Below are 17554 nucleotides of genomic sequence, written 5' to 3'. Positions count from 1 at the left end.
TCAAGGATCAGCTGATGGGAAGTGGCATTGTATTGCATTGTTTTTCTGCTTTTTCTGTAATCTGCCTTGAGTCTCATGAGAAAGGCAGACCACAAATACAGTCTGAGTGAAGTCCAGGCTGGTGACTGCTGCCGCCCGTGGATCAGAACCACTCTAACATTGTCTCTGGCTGCCTTTTCATCTCAGGTGTGCTCGGTTTTTGGTCTTGAAGAGCGAGCTGGAGCTTCAGCGTGGAGAACTAGAGCTGTGTCACTCTGATCTTGAACAGGTGCTATTCCTTTTGGAATCAGGCGCTGGTGAGCCCTTTTTCTTTATACTCTAATCATGCTTGAATGGTGCGACTGGGAGTATTTCATTGCAATTGGGCGGCCGGGCTGTCGTTGCACGTTGCCGCTGCATGGTTTGCAGTCTTTCTCTCGCCTGATCATGGGATAAATCTCAATTTTGGGACAACAGGAATATAGCTCTCAGATCTCTGCAGAATGCAGTATGCATTTTCCACATTTTGCAAGGGTAGGGGGTAAGGAGAGCTGGAAAAACAGATTTGTAGAATAACAACTATGACAAAGGGAGGTATATAGTGCAGTTCAGTTTCCTGCGCATCCTCCCCCCCATGGTTAGAAACGCTTTCTGATTTCCAAAGCATCATTTCATATTCTATCGCTGTTTTGACGGCATAGCAGTTTTTCCAGTTCTGAATTCTGCCACTAGAGGTGAGAAACCAGCATCCTTGTAATTTAGAACGTATGCATATCTCTAGCTGCAATTTAAGTTTCCAAAGGGGTACATGACAGCCAGAAACCGAGTATGCTCCAGTTATTGAGACCACTAGGGAAATCTTTGGAGATGTGTTCCTGCAAGAAGCCTTCAGATTTAAGGCTATTTATTGCAAATAGCGAAAGACTGTTGCAATCTTAATTTACAAGAGAAAAAGACTGCGCAGGATTTAAAACAAAAACCAAGCAAACTCCAAAACACTAAACATTATGATAAAAGAACAATTACGTTCAAATTCACTTCCCATACAAGTGAAACTTGATGGTCTGAGCAGCTTGCCATCTGATCAGATGCAGCTTTTATTCAGAGTTTCTTATCTACCATCACAGAGAGACCAGGGCCGGTGTAGTGTAGTAACTATAGAGTTGGACTAGGATCTGGGAGACCCAGGTTCATATCTCTATTCTGCCATGGAACCTTGCTGGGTGACCTAGTGAGAACCACTCTCTTTCAGTCTAACTGTACCTCACAGGATTGTTAAGTTAAAATGGAAGATAGAACAGCATAAACTCCTTTGGATGCCTGGGAGAAAGGTGGAGTACAAATGAAGCAAATCTTGAGTTGAATAGGGGGCTTTATTGGATGTTGACTTACCTATGTATAAATTTCTACGATCTTCTTAATGAATATTAAATCTGAGAAGTCTTCAGTTCCCTTATTGGTGTCCTGACTGGGATAGTGCCAACATTACCTTGTTGTGACATCATGCTTTACAGTCTTATTATGGTGCTAATTTTATTATTAATACTATCACTTTTCATGGGCCAAAAACCGCTGTATCTTGTGAAATGTGGCCTTCCCGCTGATGATGCACTTTATTTTGTTCTAATGTTTTGTTTTTATTGTATTGTGTTAAATTTCAATTGTAGTTTTTTATTGTTCAATTTATGTTGTAATCTGCGCTAAGCCAGTCATGGGAAAGGGTGGAATATAAGCCTACTAAATAAATAAACATTATGAGAAGCGAAAGGTAAGCCCTTAATAAATTGTGCACTACCCCCAATAGCCATATGTTAAAATAGAGAGCGGGGTCATAAAATATAGAGCGGAGTGATAAAAATAGCATGTCTCAAAATTTACATAGTGGGTAGGAGGAGAAATGAAAGTCAGAAGTGACGGCGGGTAGCTCAAGCCCACCCTCCCATTGTGAAGTCAGAGGTGGTGGCTGGTAGCTCAAGCCCACCCTCCCATTCTGAAGACAGCTGGTGGCTGGTAGCTCAAGCCCACCCTCCCATTGTGAAGTCAGAAGTGGTGACTGGTAGCTCAAGTCCACCCATCCATTGTGAAGTCAGAGGTAGTGGCTGGTAGCTCAAGCCCATCCTCCCATGGTGAAGGAAGAACTGTTGGCTGGTAGTTCAAGCCAACCCTCCTGTTGTCAAGCCAGGTGGTGGCTGGTAGCTGAAACTCACCCTCGCATTGTGAAATCACATGTAATGGCAGGTAGGTCAAGTCCACACTCCCATAGTGAAATCTGAGACAATGACCGATAATTTAAGTCCACCTTCCCATTGCGAAGTCAGAGGTGTTAGCAGGTATCTCAATCTTAATGCCTTCAGCCCCAATTAATTTCGCATTGGAGAAGATTCAGTGGCTTGTCTTAATGTTGTGTCAGGCTCTGGGAGGGGGAGGCGGTCTTGCTTAGAGGCAGCGTTGTTGCCAAGCTCAATGCCATGGGGAGAAGCAAAACTCTAAACCAGCCCATCTCTTCTGCCTCCAGTGTTTGAAGTGAAAGAGGGAAAAGGCGATGTGAAAATCAAGCCGAAGAAAGGCAGGTCTAAAGGCAAGAAGACGCAAGGCCTGAGCCCAGAGCCCTCTGAAGAGGAGCAGCCTTTTCTGCGAGAAGTCTCCCTGGAGTTTGTTGACACGGTTTCCATGCAAAAGGGGAAGTCTCTCACAGACTCGCCGACGCTGAAGCCAAAGCTGAAGAAGCACCCCAGCTTCCTGACCCACCCGGACGGATGCCACTGCTTGCTCTGCTCCGACATGGTCCTTTCAAGCATCTGTCTCAGATGGCTGGTAGCCTCTGGGGAGGCGGAGCTGGCGCTGGGACGCAAGGGAGAAGGGCTGCAGCTCCTTGAGGCTTGTCTGAAACAGTGCGCTGCTGTGGCTTCGTGCACCTCTAGCGTGGTGGCGTCCATGTCTGAACGCCATGGCAGGAAGGCCATTGACCAGGATGTGCCTGCAGTTGGACTCCTAGATGACCTGGTGGCCCGTATCTATGTGTCTCTGACAAAACAAACCGTGAGCACCAGCCGACCAGAAAAGAAACTGTGGAAACTTCTAGAGACCAGCTTAGCCATCCTGTCTTCCAAGAGGCTTCAGCTGCCGGGGCTTGAATGTCAGAAAGCCACCCTGCTGCTTACTAAGGCTGTAGCTACCATGTTGGTCCTAGCTTCCAGTCATGATGGCTGTGTGGCAAACATCTTTTCTAGCGCCTGGTCCTGGAAATACCCATCGTCCCTTGGTGAGAACAAAGAAAATTTGCCAACAGCTGCAGAGAAGAGGCTTGATGTGCTTTCTTCAGCGAACAGTAATGACACCAAGAGGCAGCTGGAAGCGGGCCATAAAGTAAAGCCTAAGAGAATCCTAGAAACCATACCACCTCCTCTGATCCTTCCCAGTGACCCCCTTCCCGCAGCTGACTCCACTACACAGGCCACTCCGCTTGTCATCAGGCTACCTGTAGAGCCCTGTACCCCAGCACAGAAGTCCTTTCCAACGGCCAGGATGAGCAGGTCAACGGCAGCTAAGCCAACTCTCTCCTCTAAGGTCCCTTTTAAGATTTTTGAAGAATCTTCTTCTCCAAGGCTGAAGACTGAACTTCCAAATGCACCCAAAGTGTCTAGAAGAATGAAGTCTCGTCTTAAGGTAACGGAAGATGCAGCGGAAGCTGAGGGGGAAGGGTGGGTGGTGGTGGATGGTAGCCAGAGAATATAAAATTGCCTGGCTTGAGCAGGACCGGGCCCAGTTAGTCCAGTTCTTTGTTCCCACCAGATGCTTCTAGGAGACTGTAAGCAGGATGTGAAGATAGTGACTTTCTGTTGGCCCCAGTTTATGGTACTCAGAAGTGTATGCCTCTAAAATGGAGGTCCTATGAAGCTAGCTGTCTTCTATAAATCTGTTGAGTCTCCTTTCAAATCTACCTGATAAGGGCCAGCAGCACATGTAGTGGTGGATTATAAAAGTTAACAATACAGCATATGGGCAAAAAAACCCCCCAAAACCCACACCTTTGTAATACTGGGACTTAGAGGTCATCCCCCAGGAAATTTAATTAGCAGTAGGGCAACCCTGACCTGGACAGCCCAGGCTAGCTTGCTGAAGAAGATGATAATATTGGATTTATAGAAACTTAGGCTGCACACCCCAATGCCAAGCCAGCCGGAACTGTGTTCCTGCTCAAAAAAAGCCCTGGATTTATATCCTGCCCTCTGTGCTGGATAAAAAAGATGGATTCTGCGGCAGCTTAAAGGTTGCTGTAAAACCTGAGGGGCATTTGGAGAGAAATCATCCATTTGTTTCTCTATTGAGATTTCACTCTGGGCTTATGCTTAGGGTTGCCAGGTCCAACTCAAGAAATATCTGGGGACTTTGGGGGTGGAGCCAGGAGCAAGACTGTGACAAGCATGATTGACTTCTGAATGGAGTTCTGGCCATCATGTTTAAAGGGACTGCACACCTTTTAAATGCCTTCCCTCTATATGGAAATAACAGAGTGGGACATCTTCTTTTGGGGCTCATAGAACTGGACCCCTGATCCAATACTTTTGAACTTGGGGAGTTTTTTGAGGAGAGGCACCAGATGCTATGCTGAAAATTGGTGCCTCTATCTCAAAAAACAGCCCCCCTAGAGCCCCACATACCCTCAGTTCAATTTTCTATTATATCCTATGAGAACCGATCTCTAAAGGGTATAACGGAGTGCCCAGCAAACATTTCCCTCCCCCCCTGATAACCCTGAAGCGGGGGAAAGGCCTCCAAACCGGGGAATCCCCTGCTCTTACTTGGGGATCGGCAACCCTAGTTCTGCCCCTGTAGGGAGGGGCTTGGTGAAAGATTGATTTGGTAGCATCTTAAAAGGTTGCCTGAGAGGCATTTGGAGGGAAAGCGACGGTCTGTTTCTTCTCAGGTTGTGTTCAGTGATGACAGTGACCTGGAAGGTCTTCTAGAAGCTACATTGGAGACGAAGCTTCCTGTTGCCAAAGAGCCAGCGGCCTCCCCCCGCAGGCCAGGGCGAAAAGCAGCTCCCAACAGGAAACAGTCAGCAGTGAGCCTTGCTAAAATGGAGGCATGCAGTGCCAGCTCTTCAGATGACCATCCCCACGCTACGAAGGTGCAGCCTCGGCGTGGAAGGCCAGGTGGCAGGAGAACTGCTAAGGGGGGAAAGCCCCAAGAAGAAGTCCAGAAAGCTCCTTGTGAGGAGGGAACACTAAATGAGTCAGGAGAAGAGGGAAAGGAGGTTCTGAAAACCGTTGAGGAAAGGTTCGAGGCCGGCTGTGAGGTCCTGCGGAGTTTGGGTGAGGAAGAAGCTGCTGAAGGTAACTTTGGGCCTCCTGGAGACTTCTAGTAATTTGTTGATGTGCGACGTTTTAAAGCAAAATAATCAGACTGGGGAACGGAGGGACAGCGAGAGAAACTCTGTGGTAGAAATGTGAAGGACTTTCTTCTGCGTAGTGGGAAGGAAGCTGAGGTGATGGGTATATTAACATGACCCTTCATCTGTCTGGCAGACGAGTGGGTACGTTAAGCTTTTTGTGGTCTATAAATGTAAATACCATAGCTTGACTTTAAACAGATTTCATTAACTCTGCCAAAGCAGGCTGGCATCTACAACAGCTTATGCTACAATAACACCTTTTCCTCTTTAAGAAGGTGGCGCAGACCTAATTTTTGTTGCAACATCCTTAATGTGATATTATGCAGTCACTGAGTAGCTTTTTAAAGAAGTTTCTAGCTCTTATGTTTGCAGAGGTCAGTTTTGAAAGCCTATCGTAGGGGGTGTCAGACTCATTTGTTATAAGGGCTGAATCTGACATAAATGAGACCATGTTGGGCCAGACCACGTGTGTGCCTATTTAAGATTAGGTAGCAGAGATATAAACGTTATAAAGTACACAAACACAATTTTTTTAAAAAACCAATTCTGTGCCTGTTGTTATAGCCCTGGCCATTGACCCTGAAGGGAACATTTAGGTTGGGCATGTCTGGCATGATTTATTCTGTTCTTGTTGGAAATATGTTGCGTTTAGCAGAGTACCATAGAGTAAACTACAATAATAGCCAGGCACATGGTTTAGCTTTAAAACAAAGTAAGTTTACTTTACTAGTGAGGGAAGGGAATGACTTGGAGTTCTAAAAAACAACAAAGGATTCAATATCCTCAGGGGTGGCCAACGGTAGCTCTCCAGATGTTTTTTTGCCTACAACTCCCATCAGCCCCAGCCGTTGGCCATGCTGGCTGGGGCTGATGGGAGTTGTAGGCAAAAAACATCTGGAGAGCTACCGCTGGCCACCCCTGTGACCTATCTGATTCCTTAACTACATGATGACTCTCTTGAGTCTTAACTGCAACTGCAAGGAGATCTGAGAGCTTGAGACAAAGGGCCATAAATGGTAACCTAAAGTTTTCTCTCAGACCACCTCCCAAATGTATTGATTAGCCAATTAGGGCTTTTCCTTACAAGTCACTATGCATATTGACACCTAGCCTCTGGTGGGAAATACGTGGAGACATTCTGATAGGTCCTACCACTGACTGGCTAAAAATCAGCATGCATAAATAAACAATTAACTCATGATGACAGAAAGTGAAATTGCCAAAAACCCAACAGTTCCCTGTCTCTCTCCCCTCTGCAGGGCGTAGAAGGCGACTTGCTCCTGAGCCGAACGGCACAGAGGAGGACCAGGAGGTTCTCCGGCATGATGCTGGTGCTGATTTGCAGGAGACTTTCCAAGCTTCAGAGAAGCGAAACCTCACAGACCCCTTTGATTTGCATGTTCTTTCCTCTGCCCTAGATGTAGCTGCTAGTAAGAAATGGAACTTCATGATGTTCTCTATCCCTGGGTTTTTGGGATTTTGGGGAGTGGGGGGTGGGCGGGGGGGGGACTTGCATAAAAATTTGTCCTTGTTCCAAAGGTCTGCACTGAATGGAATTCTGAGTTCTCTCACCTCCATGGCTTCAGAGGCTTCTCATGCATCAAACTGCACAATTTTAAACTTAACTTTGCAGTGGTTAAAACTTGGAACTTGCTTTCCTGTGCCTGTGTAAAAACTCTCAGTGGGATTCCTTGGAGTGCTTGGTAACAATAAGAGCACTCAGTTCTTAAAGCCAGCATTTTTGAGCAACTTGAAAAACCCAGGGGAGTAGGCTACGTACAGAGCATGCAGAGAATATACTAATTCGCTATCATAACCCCAAATTACTATGAACACTCAAAATATAATGACAGATTTATCAGTGGTAGTAGCAAAACAGTAATAATATCAAACAAAGTTGGAGCACATGCCATTTTGTAAACTTTTGCTCACTGTGTATTCATATTGATTTGTGACAACATTGCTATTCCTAACACGGAGGAAGTTTCTATAAAATAAGCCATGTAAATAGTCAACTGTTTGTTGGGACCAGCTTTTTGGGACCTTTCTGGACCATTAGATTTATTGTAAAAGACTTTTGAATCAACACAGTGGACTACTTGTAAAGCCTTTTGTGAACCCTGGAAGGACTTATGCCAATACCTTGTATAGAATTATTGAATACTATTATATGCTCACTGAAGGACAATAATACTTTAATTGTTTGATATTATTACTGTTTCGATACTACCACTGATAAATCTTACATTATATTTTGAACGTTCATAGCAAGGAGAGAGAGATTGAGATTGAGAGATTGATTTTCAGTGGTGCCATCCCGAAAGAAATGCACTTATAGAATAGAATCATAGAGTTGGAGGGACCTCCAGGGTCATCTAGTCCAACCCCCTGCACAATGCAGGAAACTCACGAATACCTCCACCTAAATTCATGGGATCTTCATTGCTGTCAGATGGCCATCTAGCTTCTGTTTAAAAACCTCCAAGGAAGGAGAGCCCACCACCTCCTGAGGAAGCCTGTTCCACTGGGGAGACCACTTAGATCAGACCATTCTTGTTCCAGGAGAGATTGAATAACAGATTTTGAAATCTGTGCCTGTCCTAAATGAAACAAGAATTCGACTTGATGTTATGCCTAAATGCATGTTCTGATTTTGTTCCAATTTTGCTTGCAAAGTTGTGTTGGATGTAAGCACCCTCCCCCTCTTGTGACTATTGCAGATTCCTTCTCTGTGGACTCTGTCTATGAATCCCTGCAAGAGGCCTTCTGTTCTATCAGCCATAACCCTCCGGGTGCCCTCTACAGTCATCTCTGCCAACTCATGGCTCTGTGTCTTGGGAGCCGGGACCCTGTTGCTACCGCCTACCTGGTTTCAGAGTCAGTTGCTGTTACTCTTCGCCATCAGATCATGAGCACCATTCACAAAAGACTTGAGTAAGAGCCCCTGTCAGAGAGGGGGGGGGGATGGTGTAGTGTGTATGAAAACAGAGAGCATCCCATAGCAACACCTGCGTTGCCTGAAGAGTATCCTCAGCAAACTTTGCAGTTAATTGTCTTCCTGCATAATCTCCTGTGATAATGTGGGCAAAATACATAGAAACCTGGAGTTGGAATCTCTCTGTGACAGCTGTGCAAGAGTGCATTTCAAACAAATCTGACAGCTTTTGAAGCTGAGAAGCAACCAAACCGACATAAGCTGGATGAAAGGGACTTGGGGGAGTGGGGAGAGAACAGAGCAACACAAAGAGTTTTGTCCAGGGGACAAACCTGTCTCTTAAGGTAGCATTTCTTAAACTGAGGGAAGGACAGAGGGCAAGGCCACATTTGTGTCCATCCAGCTCACATGAAAGCAGAGACACCTCAGTTTTTTTGAAAACAGGGTCAGCGACTCTCCACCTCAACTTCCTGCTCTTTTTTGAACAGCAGGGGCTCATAGTCCTGGCCCCAACCTGGTGGAACTCTCTGCCGGAAGATACCAGGGCCCTGTGGGATCTTTTACAATTCCGCAGGGCCTGCAAAGCAGAAATGTTCCGCCAGGCTTTTGTTTAAGGACAGCGATGGCTGCTGGGCTGGCACCCCTTCCCCCCTCTACTTAAGGGGGCCAACTGCTCCCAATGCCTGGAAAGCAGAATTACAGTACACTATAAAGTAGGTATTGGGTTGCAACTGTTTTAAATTACTGGTTTTATTGATTTTAGGTGTACCTTTTGTTGTACATCGCCTAGAGCCTGGCATTGGCCAGGATGAGGCGATTTGTAAATTTAATAAATAATAGTACCATCAGCTGGCTTCCAGACTGCCTCCAAGAACTAGTCGGAAAACTTGTGGATGGGCTTCTGAGAACTAATAGTTCAACCCTAGAATGGTGAGGCATGGAGGGAGAGGAAGACTGTGGGGAGGGGCATCCATTAATTTCCCCCCCAGAAATCATGGGTCCTCTGGTTGCTAAAGTTTGAAAGCTGATGTTCTGAAAAGGCTTACTTCTAACAGGCGTACAAACAGTGATCTTTTCTCAGTGGAGCCTGCCCTGTGTTCCTGCATGAGTTACTGATCTGGGCAGGCCTCTTGATTAGAAGGAGGCAATCCCAGAGCAGTGGGATTTACGCAGAGGCTTGTGGCCACTTGGGGTGTGTGTTGTAAACTGGTCACTGACTCCTGATTAAGGACACCCAATGGGGTTAGAATTATCCATCCCCCGTGGAGCTGATTAAGAATCCAAACCAGGACAGTGACTCATGCAGATGTGTAGTCAGCCGCTGCCTCAGCTGGTAGGTACTTGATGCTCTCCAGAGCCTTTAATTTATTTGTCACTGCACACAGGGATACGAGGCACACAGTTCAGTCAATCTGGTGTTAAAACAGGAGTGGCATTAAGAGCACCATTTGGGGAGAATCTCAAATGAATCTGCAAAGTTGTCCCAGCGGAGTTGTGCCCACCAGGATCCTCTCTAGTACAACATCCCTTTTGTTTCATCTACTCTGAAATCATAATGTCTTCAAGACCCTTCCAGACAGAAACTGGAAGCTACCTGAATAGCCTTGTTAACCTGGCGTAGCAGAGGTGTAACGATGGCTGTTGCTGCCGGAATGGAGAGTTTCCTGCATTTAAAACAAAATGATCTTTTGCCTGTTCAGTGCTGAATGGCGGCCAGTGCATCCCTCCAAAAACCAGCACCTCAGTTGACCTTTACCGTTCATTTCACCCACAGGAAGATGAAGAAGGCCTCAGTGGCCAATGCATTGCAGCACCTGGAGATGCTGAGCCTGCAGGAAGGGAGCACCGATCCTCTGCTTCGGGTCCTCACAGAGCTGCAGAATCTCTTTGCGTTCAGCTGTCCCAGCCCTGCTAAGCTGGAGACAGGAGATTTCCGAGAGCAGCTGCGACAGATCCCTGCCGGTATTAGAACTTGGTTTGGTGTCTGGTGTGGGAAGGGAGGGGTGGGGTGCTTCATAGTAGGCAAGCAGCAGCCATTTCTAAGAGCAGAACAATCACCTCTGGCAGTCTTGGCAGCCCTTCCAAGGGGAATGCATTCATTTATTTAGTGTATTTATTTATTAGCTGCCTGTCTGTCTTGAGGAACTGAAGACAGCTTACAACGTAAATTAAGCGATTATTAAAAATGCTTGGAGAAATGTCGACTGAGGGGTGACATGACAGAGGTCTATAAGATTATGCAGGGGATAGAGAAGGTAGAGAAGCACTTTTTTTCCCTTTCTCACAATACAAGAACTCTCAATGAAATTGCTGAGCAGTCAGGTTAGAACGGATAAAAGACAGCTACATGCATAGATGGCTTCAAGAGGGGATTGGATAAACATATAGAGTAGAGGTCCATCAGTGACTATTGGCCATAGCATATTGTTGGAACTCTCTGTCTGGGGCAGTGATGCTCTGTATTCTTGGGGGCACAGTGGGAGGGCTTCTAGCCCCACTGATGGACCTCCTGATGGCACTTGGTTTTTTTGGCCTCTGTGTGACACAAAGTGTTGGACTGGATGGGCCATTGGCCGGATCCAAGTTAGCTTCTCTTAAGTTATGTTCTTATGCATAGATGGTCACAATTTAAAATAACAGTACTGCCAATAAGCAAAAAACTTAAATTTAAGTCAGATGTGGTCCTGAATAAAAGTCTTCAGCTGCCTCTCAGCAGTCTTCTCAACCTCCAGCTGGTTGAAAGTGAAGGGGCCAGGTGCACCTCCCAAGAGAGGTTGTCCCTTAATCGTGGGGCTGCCACCAAGAAGCCCAGCTCTCATATACCCATCAGATGAACTTTTTCAGTTGATGGGACAGTCAGGAGGGCCTTTGTGATCTGAGTGTGGTGACTCTCATGCCATGGCAGGAAAGCCACAGGATGGAAGAAACTGAGCCTTCATTGGTGCAGCAGGATGGTGAAACTCGGGGCTCTTTTTTGGGGGGGTAGAAAAAGCCCAGTAGGAACGCTTTTGCATATTGGGCCACACCCCTGGATGTCACCATTGTTTTGCACATAGCTTTTTTGTGGAGTAAGCCCAGCAGGAACTCATTTGCATATTAGGCCATACACCCCTGACACCAAGTCAGCCAGAACTGTATTCCTGCTAAAAAAAAGCTCTGGTGAAACTGATTGCATGATCTCTGTGCCCCAAGCCAATCAAAAGTTATGAATACAAATCGGGCAGTGAGTTAATACATGTTAAGCAAACTGATAGATTAGTGTATCCTTGCTATGCCCAGATTTTTTGCAGACTGCCTTACTGGAGACATTCTGCTGGATATTAGGTGGGGCTAGAATGTGACCACCCCTCCCTCCACTCTTCATAGGAGAGACAAAGCAATCTACAGAGTTCTGACCCATCAACAGATCGCTGCTTTCTGTGTCCTCTGTTGGATCCAGGCCGAATTCTGGACGTGGCACAGCTGTGCAGTGTTTTCTCCTTAAACCATCATGAGTTTCTTAAACTTAGCCAAATTCAGGGCCAGTGTCAGCATACCATCAGGGAGGGCAGCTGTCAGGGCCCACTGTGGCTGGCCCCTGCAACATGCCATTTCTCCGCCTGCTCACTTGTGAGTGCTTCACCGCTCAAGCGCCCATGTGCATACACTGCCCGGTGCCATCGGAAGGGAAGGGAAGGGCAGGTGGCTGTGAGCATGAGCTGCAGATGAGGGCTTGTGAACAGGGCAAGGAGGATGTATGGGCAGGTGGTGAGATACACGGGAAGGGGTCTGCTGAGAATTGTCTGCCTAGAACCCCCAAAATCTGGAAGTGCACCTGGCTAAGTGTATGTATGTGAACTGTAGCTGCCTTGCTGTCTCTCACAGGGGTAACAGTATGCGTGCTGGCCGTGGTGAGTATCGAGCCCGGAGCTGTTGGGGATATCCTCCTGCTGACACGGTTGGAGAAAGACACTGTCCCGGTGACCCTCCAGATACAGACAATGCACAGCAAAGTAAGAGGCAGTGAAACAAAACCCACAGTCGCAGCCTCCTGAGCACTGAGTCAGGTTTTGTTTTTCCATAACCCCCTTTTTTCTTTCCTAGGTCCCCTTGAGCATGGCACTCAGTGAATTCGAAGCCATCCTGCAGGAACAGAAGGAGGTCTCTAACCTCACAGAGAAAGAAGATTGGTGGTTTGGTCGGACTGCACTGGACAAAAGAATGAAGGTGTGGAGAATTCTGAGAGGTTTCTGTTCAAGGGGTGAAGGGTTGGCCATTATTTTTGAATGCTGAACCTTCCGGCTTGCTGTTCCTGAAGGGATAAGAGGTGTGAGGCAGGCTGCAAGCCTGGGCCCTTTTCTGAGAGGACAGCCTAAGGGCTGTAGGGGAAGGACTTTGTAATTTCAAGGGGCCGAATCTGAGACCCACCTCCTTCCCCCCACCTACCCATCTTACAGGACATGTAATTCAAGAGGCAGATTCTCTGGCCCACTTCCTTCCCCCATCCATCTTACAGGCCATGTCTGCTTCCTGTGCCCTCATATTGAGTGACAACGGTGGTAGGCCTCAGTGAAACTCGAGCAAGCCCAACAAATTATGTTTTTATCTTATCCACTCAGTTTGTACTGCTTGCAGTTCTTTATAGTGCCCATTGTGCAGTGCTTATAGTGCCCTGCTTAAAAAGGACAACAGAGCATTATTAGAAAATAGATTGCTATTAATTTACCATCTAACTCAGCATCTTCCAGGAGGTACTATGAACTGCCTGAATAATTGTTGTCTCGTGATCTGACTGATGTCATCTCTTATATGTCATCTTTCATATGCCGTCTTTTGTTAGCTGTTTTTAAACTGTTTTTAATGTTTTAACTATACTTTGTGTTCAGTTGACACCTTGTGATCCACCCTGAGCCCACTTGTGGAGGAGGGCAGGATATAAATCAAATTAAATAAATATCCTTCCTCCAAGCAGCATAAGGTGGCATACATAGCCCTTCCTGAGGTAGCTTAAGCTGAGAGAGTAGCTGGCCCAAGGCCACTTTATGAGTTTTCATGGTCACTGGGGATTTTAATTTGCACTTCCAAAGGCCTGGTCCAATTCTTTATAAACACTGCGCCCCCTCCTTGCTCGCAGCAAGGTGCAGATGTTGCTTTGCAATCTTATCGGGCTGCAGTCACTCCTGAAGATATTTCTTTTCTGGAAGTCCTGTGTATCAGAGCAATGTTATTTACAACCTGCTTTGATAGCTGTTGGGTTTTGTGGTGGTTTCTGATAACTTAACCATCTGAATTTCAATCTGAAGCATTTTGTTTTGGTGTCAGATGCCTAAGGGATCTCCTTTAAAGTTAGAAAAGGTGGCTTTAGCATTGCCACAATTCTTCCCTCAGTTCTTGCATTCCTTTTGTTGTCTGATGGGCCATCCCTCTGAGGTCTTATTTTCTTCTCTTGTTTTGCAGGCTTTGATAGAGTCCCTGGAAAGACATGTGCTGGGCTGCTGGAGGGGTGCCCTGCTGCCAGGCTGTGAGGGCCAAGGCTTGGCACAAGAAGCCTCTAGCCTTCAGAAGGATCTCAAGGAGTGTGGCTGTGAGGTGGATCTGGCACTGCTTAAGGTGAGGAGCTCAATAGGTCCCTTTTGTCTGACCTTCTGTTTTGAACAGATACCAGCCTAGGAAGCCACAATCGGCATGAATGATGCTCCATCTTTATACAGCATCTGTTTGCTTTTTCAGAGATATGCTGCCACTGCACACAGAAACTTGATTCATCTGTCATAACTAACTTCTGTTTATCTTAATTTTTTTTTAAAGCCATCAGGACAGCAAACCACATAAATCAGTTGCATGCAGGCTGAAGTAATTTTTCCTTTCTGTCCTGACTCTCCTGGATGATCAGGTTTTTACTGGCTGATCCTGGAATTCTTAATATTGAGGGACTTTACCCTTCTGCACCATTCATTATCTTAACCTTTCAAATTCCCTGTCACTGCCATTTAGATGCCATTTCCCCCTCCCCCGAAACTGAAACATCCTGTGGTAAAGGTACTACCTTCTCTGTCCATTTTTCACTGTCTCCCCATCCCCCCACCCCCTTGTCAAAGCATTGCATAGGGGTCCTGGGTAGAAGTGACACACATTGAATTTTGGTCCCCTTCCAACAGGTCGTACTTAGCAGTTCACATCTCCTTAACGCAGAAGACGTGCAGCGCTTGGCATGGGGGCTCAGCCCAGCTCCACTCGAGAGAGTGCAGAACCTTCTTCAGGAGGCAGTAGATAAGGCGGCATCCTGTACACGTCAGGCGCCAAGTGGCCACTTGGTCCTCGTGCTGGATAAAGTGGGTGAATTCCTTGTCTGGTTTTGTTTTTACCTGGGGTGGTTATTAGACCTGCGTCCGGCCTGTACTGGTTAACATTTTGAACCCCTACTAAAGGAGTACCGGCCTGGTGAGGTGGCACTTTAGAAGCTGCTCTTTATCTAGTGACTGCCCCTTTCTAAATGACCAATAAGTGATCCTCAACATAGCTTATGGCTTCTCTGAGGTAACTTCCTGTTTTTCCCAATACTAAGGTGAAAAAACAGTCTGCCATTTTTCTTCAGTTTGGGAGTATTGGGGAGGGGAGAAGAGGGAGGCTTCATTGGAGGGGCTCTGATTTTCCCTGCTCATCCCAGTACAAATTAACTACTGTTGACACTTATTTTTATTTAGAACACTTGTGAATATAGTTCCCCTGCTTCCTCTTTTTCTCAGCTGAGCAGCCTCTTTTTCTTCTTTTCTTCTTTGTTTTTGTCTGTCTCCCTAGTTACCTAAATGTATGCAGATATGTTGACTCAGCCTAGGATGCTGAGGAACCAAAATACCTTTAGTCATAAGAACGTAAGAAATGCCATGTTGGATCCGGCCAGTGGCCCATCCACTCCAACACTGTGTCATACAGTGGCCAAAAAACCCCAGTTGGTATATGTCCAATTATGGCACACAAGAAGCTAATATTAATTCACGACACAAACTGTTTTAATTCACTTTTATGAGGAAATGATTGAATCATACTGTTAGGGAGATTTCAGTTTTAAATGTGGCAGGTGAAAAGGCAACAGGAACTTCCTGTAACTAGATCATTTATCACAACATGTAGCTGTTTTGTTATACAGATTGGTGTTTATAACTGTTGAGAGAGATTAATTGTCTGTCAGAACTTATCTGAACAGGCATAAGCTGGTTATAAAATTACTAACATCTGTGAAGACAGGTTCCAGTTTCCCATCTTGAACACTTGATAGGAATCCCTCCCCTTCCTAGGAGCTATTTCCCTCAGGGAAGGAATACTGGTTCCACTTCCCTATTTCAGGATCCGATCCTTCACTCTTCCTAACTGCCATTCGCAACTGAATCGCCACTCCCTCCACAGTAGAATTTTATTTGAACCCTCCACCAGTCAAGGTTTTCAGACTGGTATAATACACCAGCAGTTAGCTGTCTGTTACAGCTGCCTCATCAGAGAGGCTGTAATGTAACAGCACAAACTTTTTTTTAATTAACATACCCTGGCCAGCACATAGAACTTTGAGCAGCCTAAAATATAACTCGGTTCTTGGGAAAGAGGTAGATTAAAAACAATTAAATAGATCAGCCCCTTGGTTAAAAGCCAGGGTAAAAAGGAACTTCTGGCCTGGTACATAAAATAGAGTATGATAAGCACCAGGTAGACTTCAAAGGGAAGGACGTTCCACAGATGAGGCGCCACCACTGGAAAAAGCCCTCTTTCTGTATACCCATCTGGCTTTGTCTCTTAAACTGTTCCATGGGCCTTACTGTATGGAGGAGGGTGTTAACTCCTAATTGTCTTTCCAGCATCTGCAGAAGCTCCCCTGGGAAAACATACCATGCCTGAAATCCCAGACAGTGACTCGATTACCTTCTCTGCGTTTCCTGCTCAGCTATTCACTTACAAAAAAGGTAAAGAATGACTTCCCCAGTTAAGATGTGCCAGACATACGTTTCTAAGATGGATTTCATAGCAAAATGCATTTATGTTGTCACAGCTATGCAGCATTCTTTTGCACTGAAGGTCTCTAGGTCTGCGTGCGTGTGTGTGTGTGTGTGTGTGTCAGAGATACTATCAGGAAATTTGAATTCATAATAGTAGTGCTAGGCAAATTTTTACTTGAAAGAGCTCAGAGTGGGACTGGTGATGGCACTGAGCTACCTTGCTTCCTGTGAGCCATGAAGCTTGCCTCACTTGCTTAAGACATCTGGAGGTGCTTTGCATGTTCAGTTGCTTGCATAGGCTGATTGGGTCAAGAGAAGAGATTGGTGCTGGTGAATGAGCGTGCCCTTATGAAAGTCTTTATACTCTGGCAGGGAGATTTTTTTTCTCCAGTGCTCGCTTTCAGAGGTTTATCAGTGGAAATAACTAGATATTTAACCTGGGACATTCTGCATGCAGAGTTTTACCACTGAACTGCAGACCTATAGCACTCTAATCTTAGTGCTGCCTGTTTATGAGAACTTTTCCTGCTTAGCTGGATTGCAATCTTTTTTATTTGGTATGGTTTTTGTATTTTGGAGGGGTTTTTTAACAGAGGGATAGTACTATAGTTTTCTATTAATTCTCAAATTTTTTTGTTCTTGTAGTAGCTATCTCAACTGTGATGAAATATCAGCAATCTTAAAATATCCAAAATAAATTTTAACTCTTCTGCTGCTTCTAATGCACAAAAGCAGTAAGACAATCGGTAAATTAGTGTTGTCAAAGACTTCAGGGATATTTTTTCTTTTAAAAAAACCCACCTTTTTGTCACACCTTAAAGAGCAGGTGAACAGATAGCAAGAAAGAATTCCATAAGGAGCCACCACAGATAAGGCCCTGTATCTATTGCCTGCCCCCCGCTATGGAACACACCAAGTAGGGCTTCTGGTAATGATCTTAACTGTTGGACAGCCAAAAATCGATACATATATTTGGGGTAGTTTGTAGGGATAATGGGCCCCGTGGCGCAGAGTGGTAAGCTGCAGTACTGCAGTCCAAACTCTGCTCATGATGTGAGTTCAATCCCAGCGGAAGTTGGGTTAAGGTAGCTGGCTCAAGGTTGACTCAGCCTTCTGAGGTCTGTAAAACGAGTACCCAGCTTGCTGGGGGTAAAGTGTAGATGACAGGGGAAGGCAATGGCAAACCACCCTGTAAAACGTCTGCCATGAATACATCATGAATGTGATGTCACCCCAGAGTCAGAAATAACTTGTGCTTGCGCAGGGGACTACCTTTACCTT

At 45.8% G+C, this 17554-nt stretch overlaps 1 protein-coding gene across 1 annotated transcript in view; it reads left to right on the top strand.

Annotated features, from left to right (window-relative positions):
- ESPL1 (extra spindle pole bodies like 1, separase) overlaps positions 1 to 17554 on the top strand; it is a 52040-nt gene that overhangs the window by 27763 nt on the left and 6723 nt on the right. Inside the window, exons 16-26 of the mRNA XM_060252189.1 lie at positions 187 to 296; positions 2495 to 3645; positions 4907 to 5315; positions 6634 to 6804; positions 8095 to 8308; positions 10084 to 10271; positions 12174 to 12301; positions 12393 to 12515; positions 13746 to 13898; positions 14447 to 14620; positions 16136 to 16240. Of these exons, the coding sequence (XP_060108172.1) occupies positions 187 to 296; positions 2495 to 3645; positions 4907 to 5315; positions 6634 to 6804; positions 8095 to 8308; positions 10084 to 10271; positions 12174 to 12301; positions 12393 to 12515; positions 13746 to 13898; positions 14447 to 14620; positions 16136 to 16240 (2926 nt within the window). The remainder of the gene's footprint in view (positions 1 to 186; positions 297 to 2494; positions 3646 to 4906; positions 5316 to 6633; positions 6805 to 8094; positions 8309 to 10083; positions 10272 to 12173; positions 12302 to 12392; positions 12516 to 13745; positions 13899 to 14446; positions 14621 to 16135; positions 16241 to 17554) is intronic.

Source organism: Heteronotia binoei, chromosome 13 (assembly GCF_032191835.1).
Source record: "Heteronotia binoei isolate CCM8104 ecotype False Entrance Well chromosome 13, APGP_CSIRO_Hbin_v1, whole genome shotgun sequence".
Lineage (NCBI taxonomy): Eukaryota > Metazoa > Chordata > Lepidosauria > Squamata > Gekkonidae > Heteronotia > Heteronotia binoei.
This window is presented reverse-complemented; position numbering and strand designations above follow the sequence as displayed.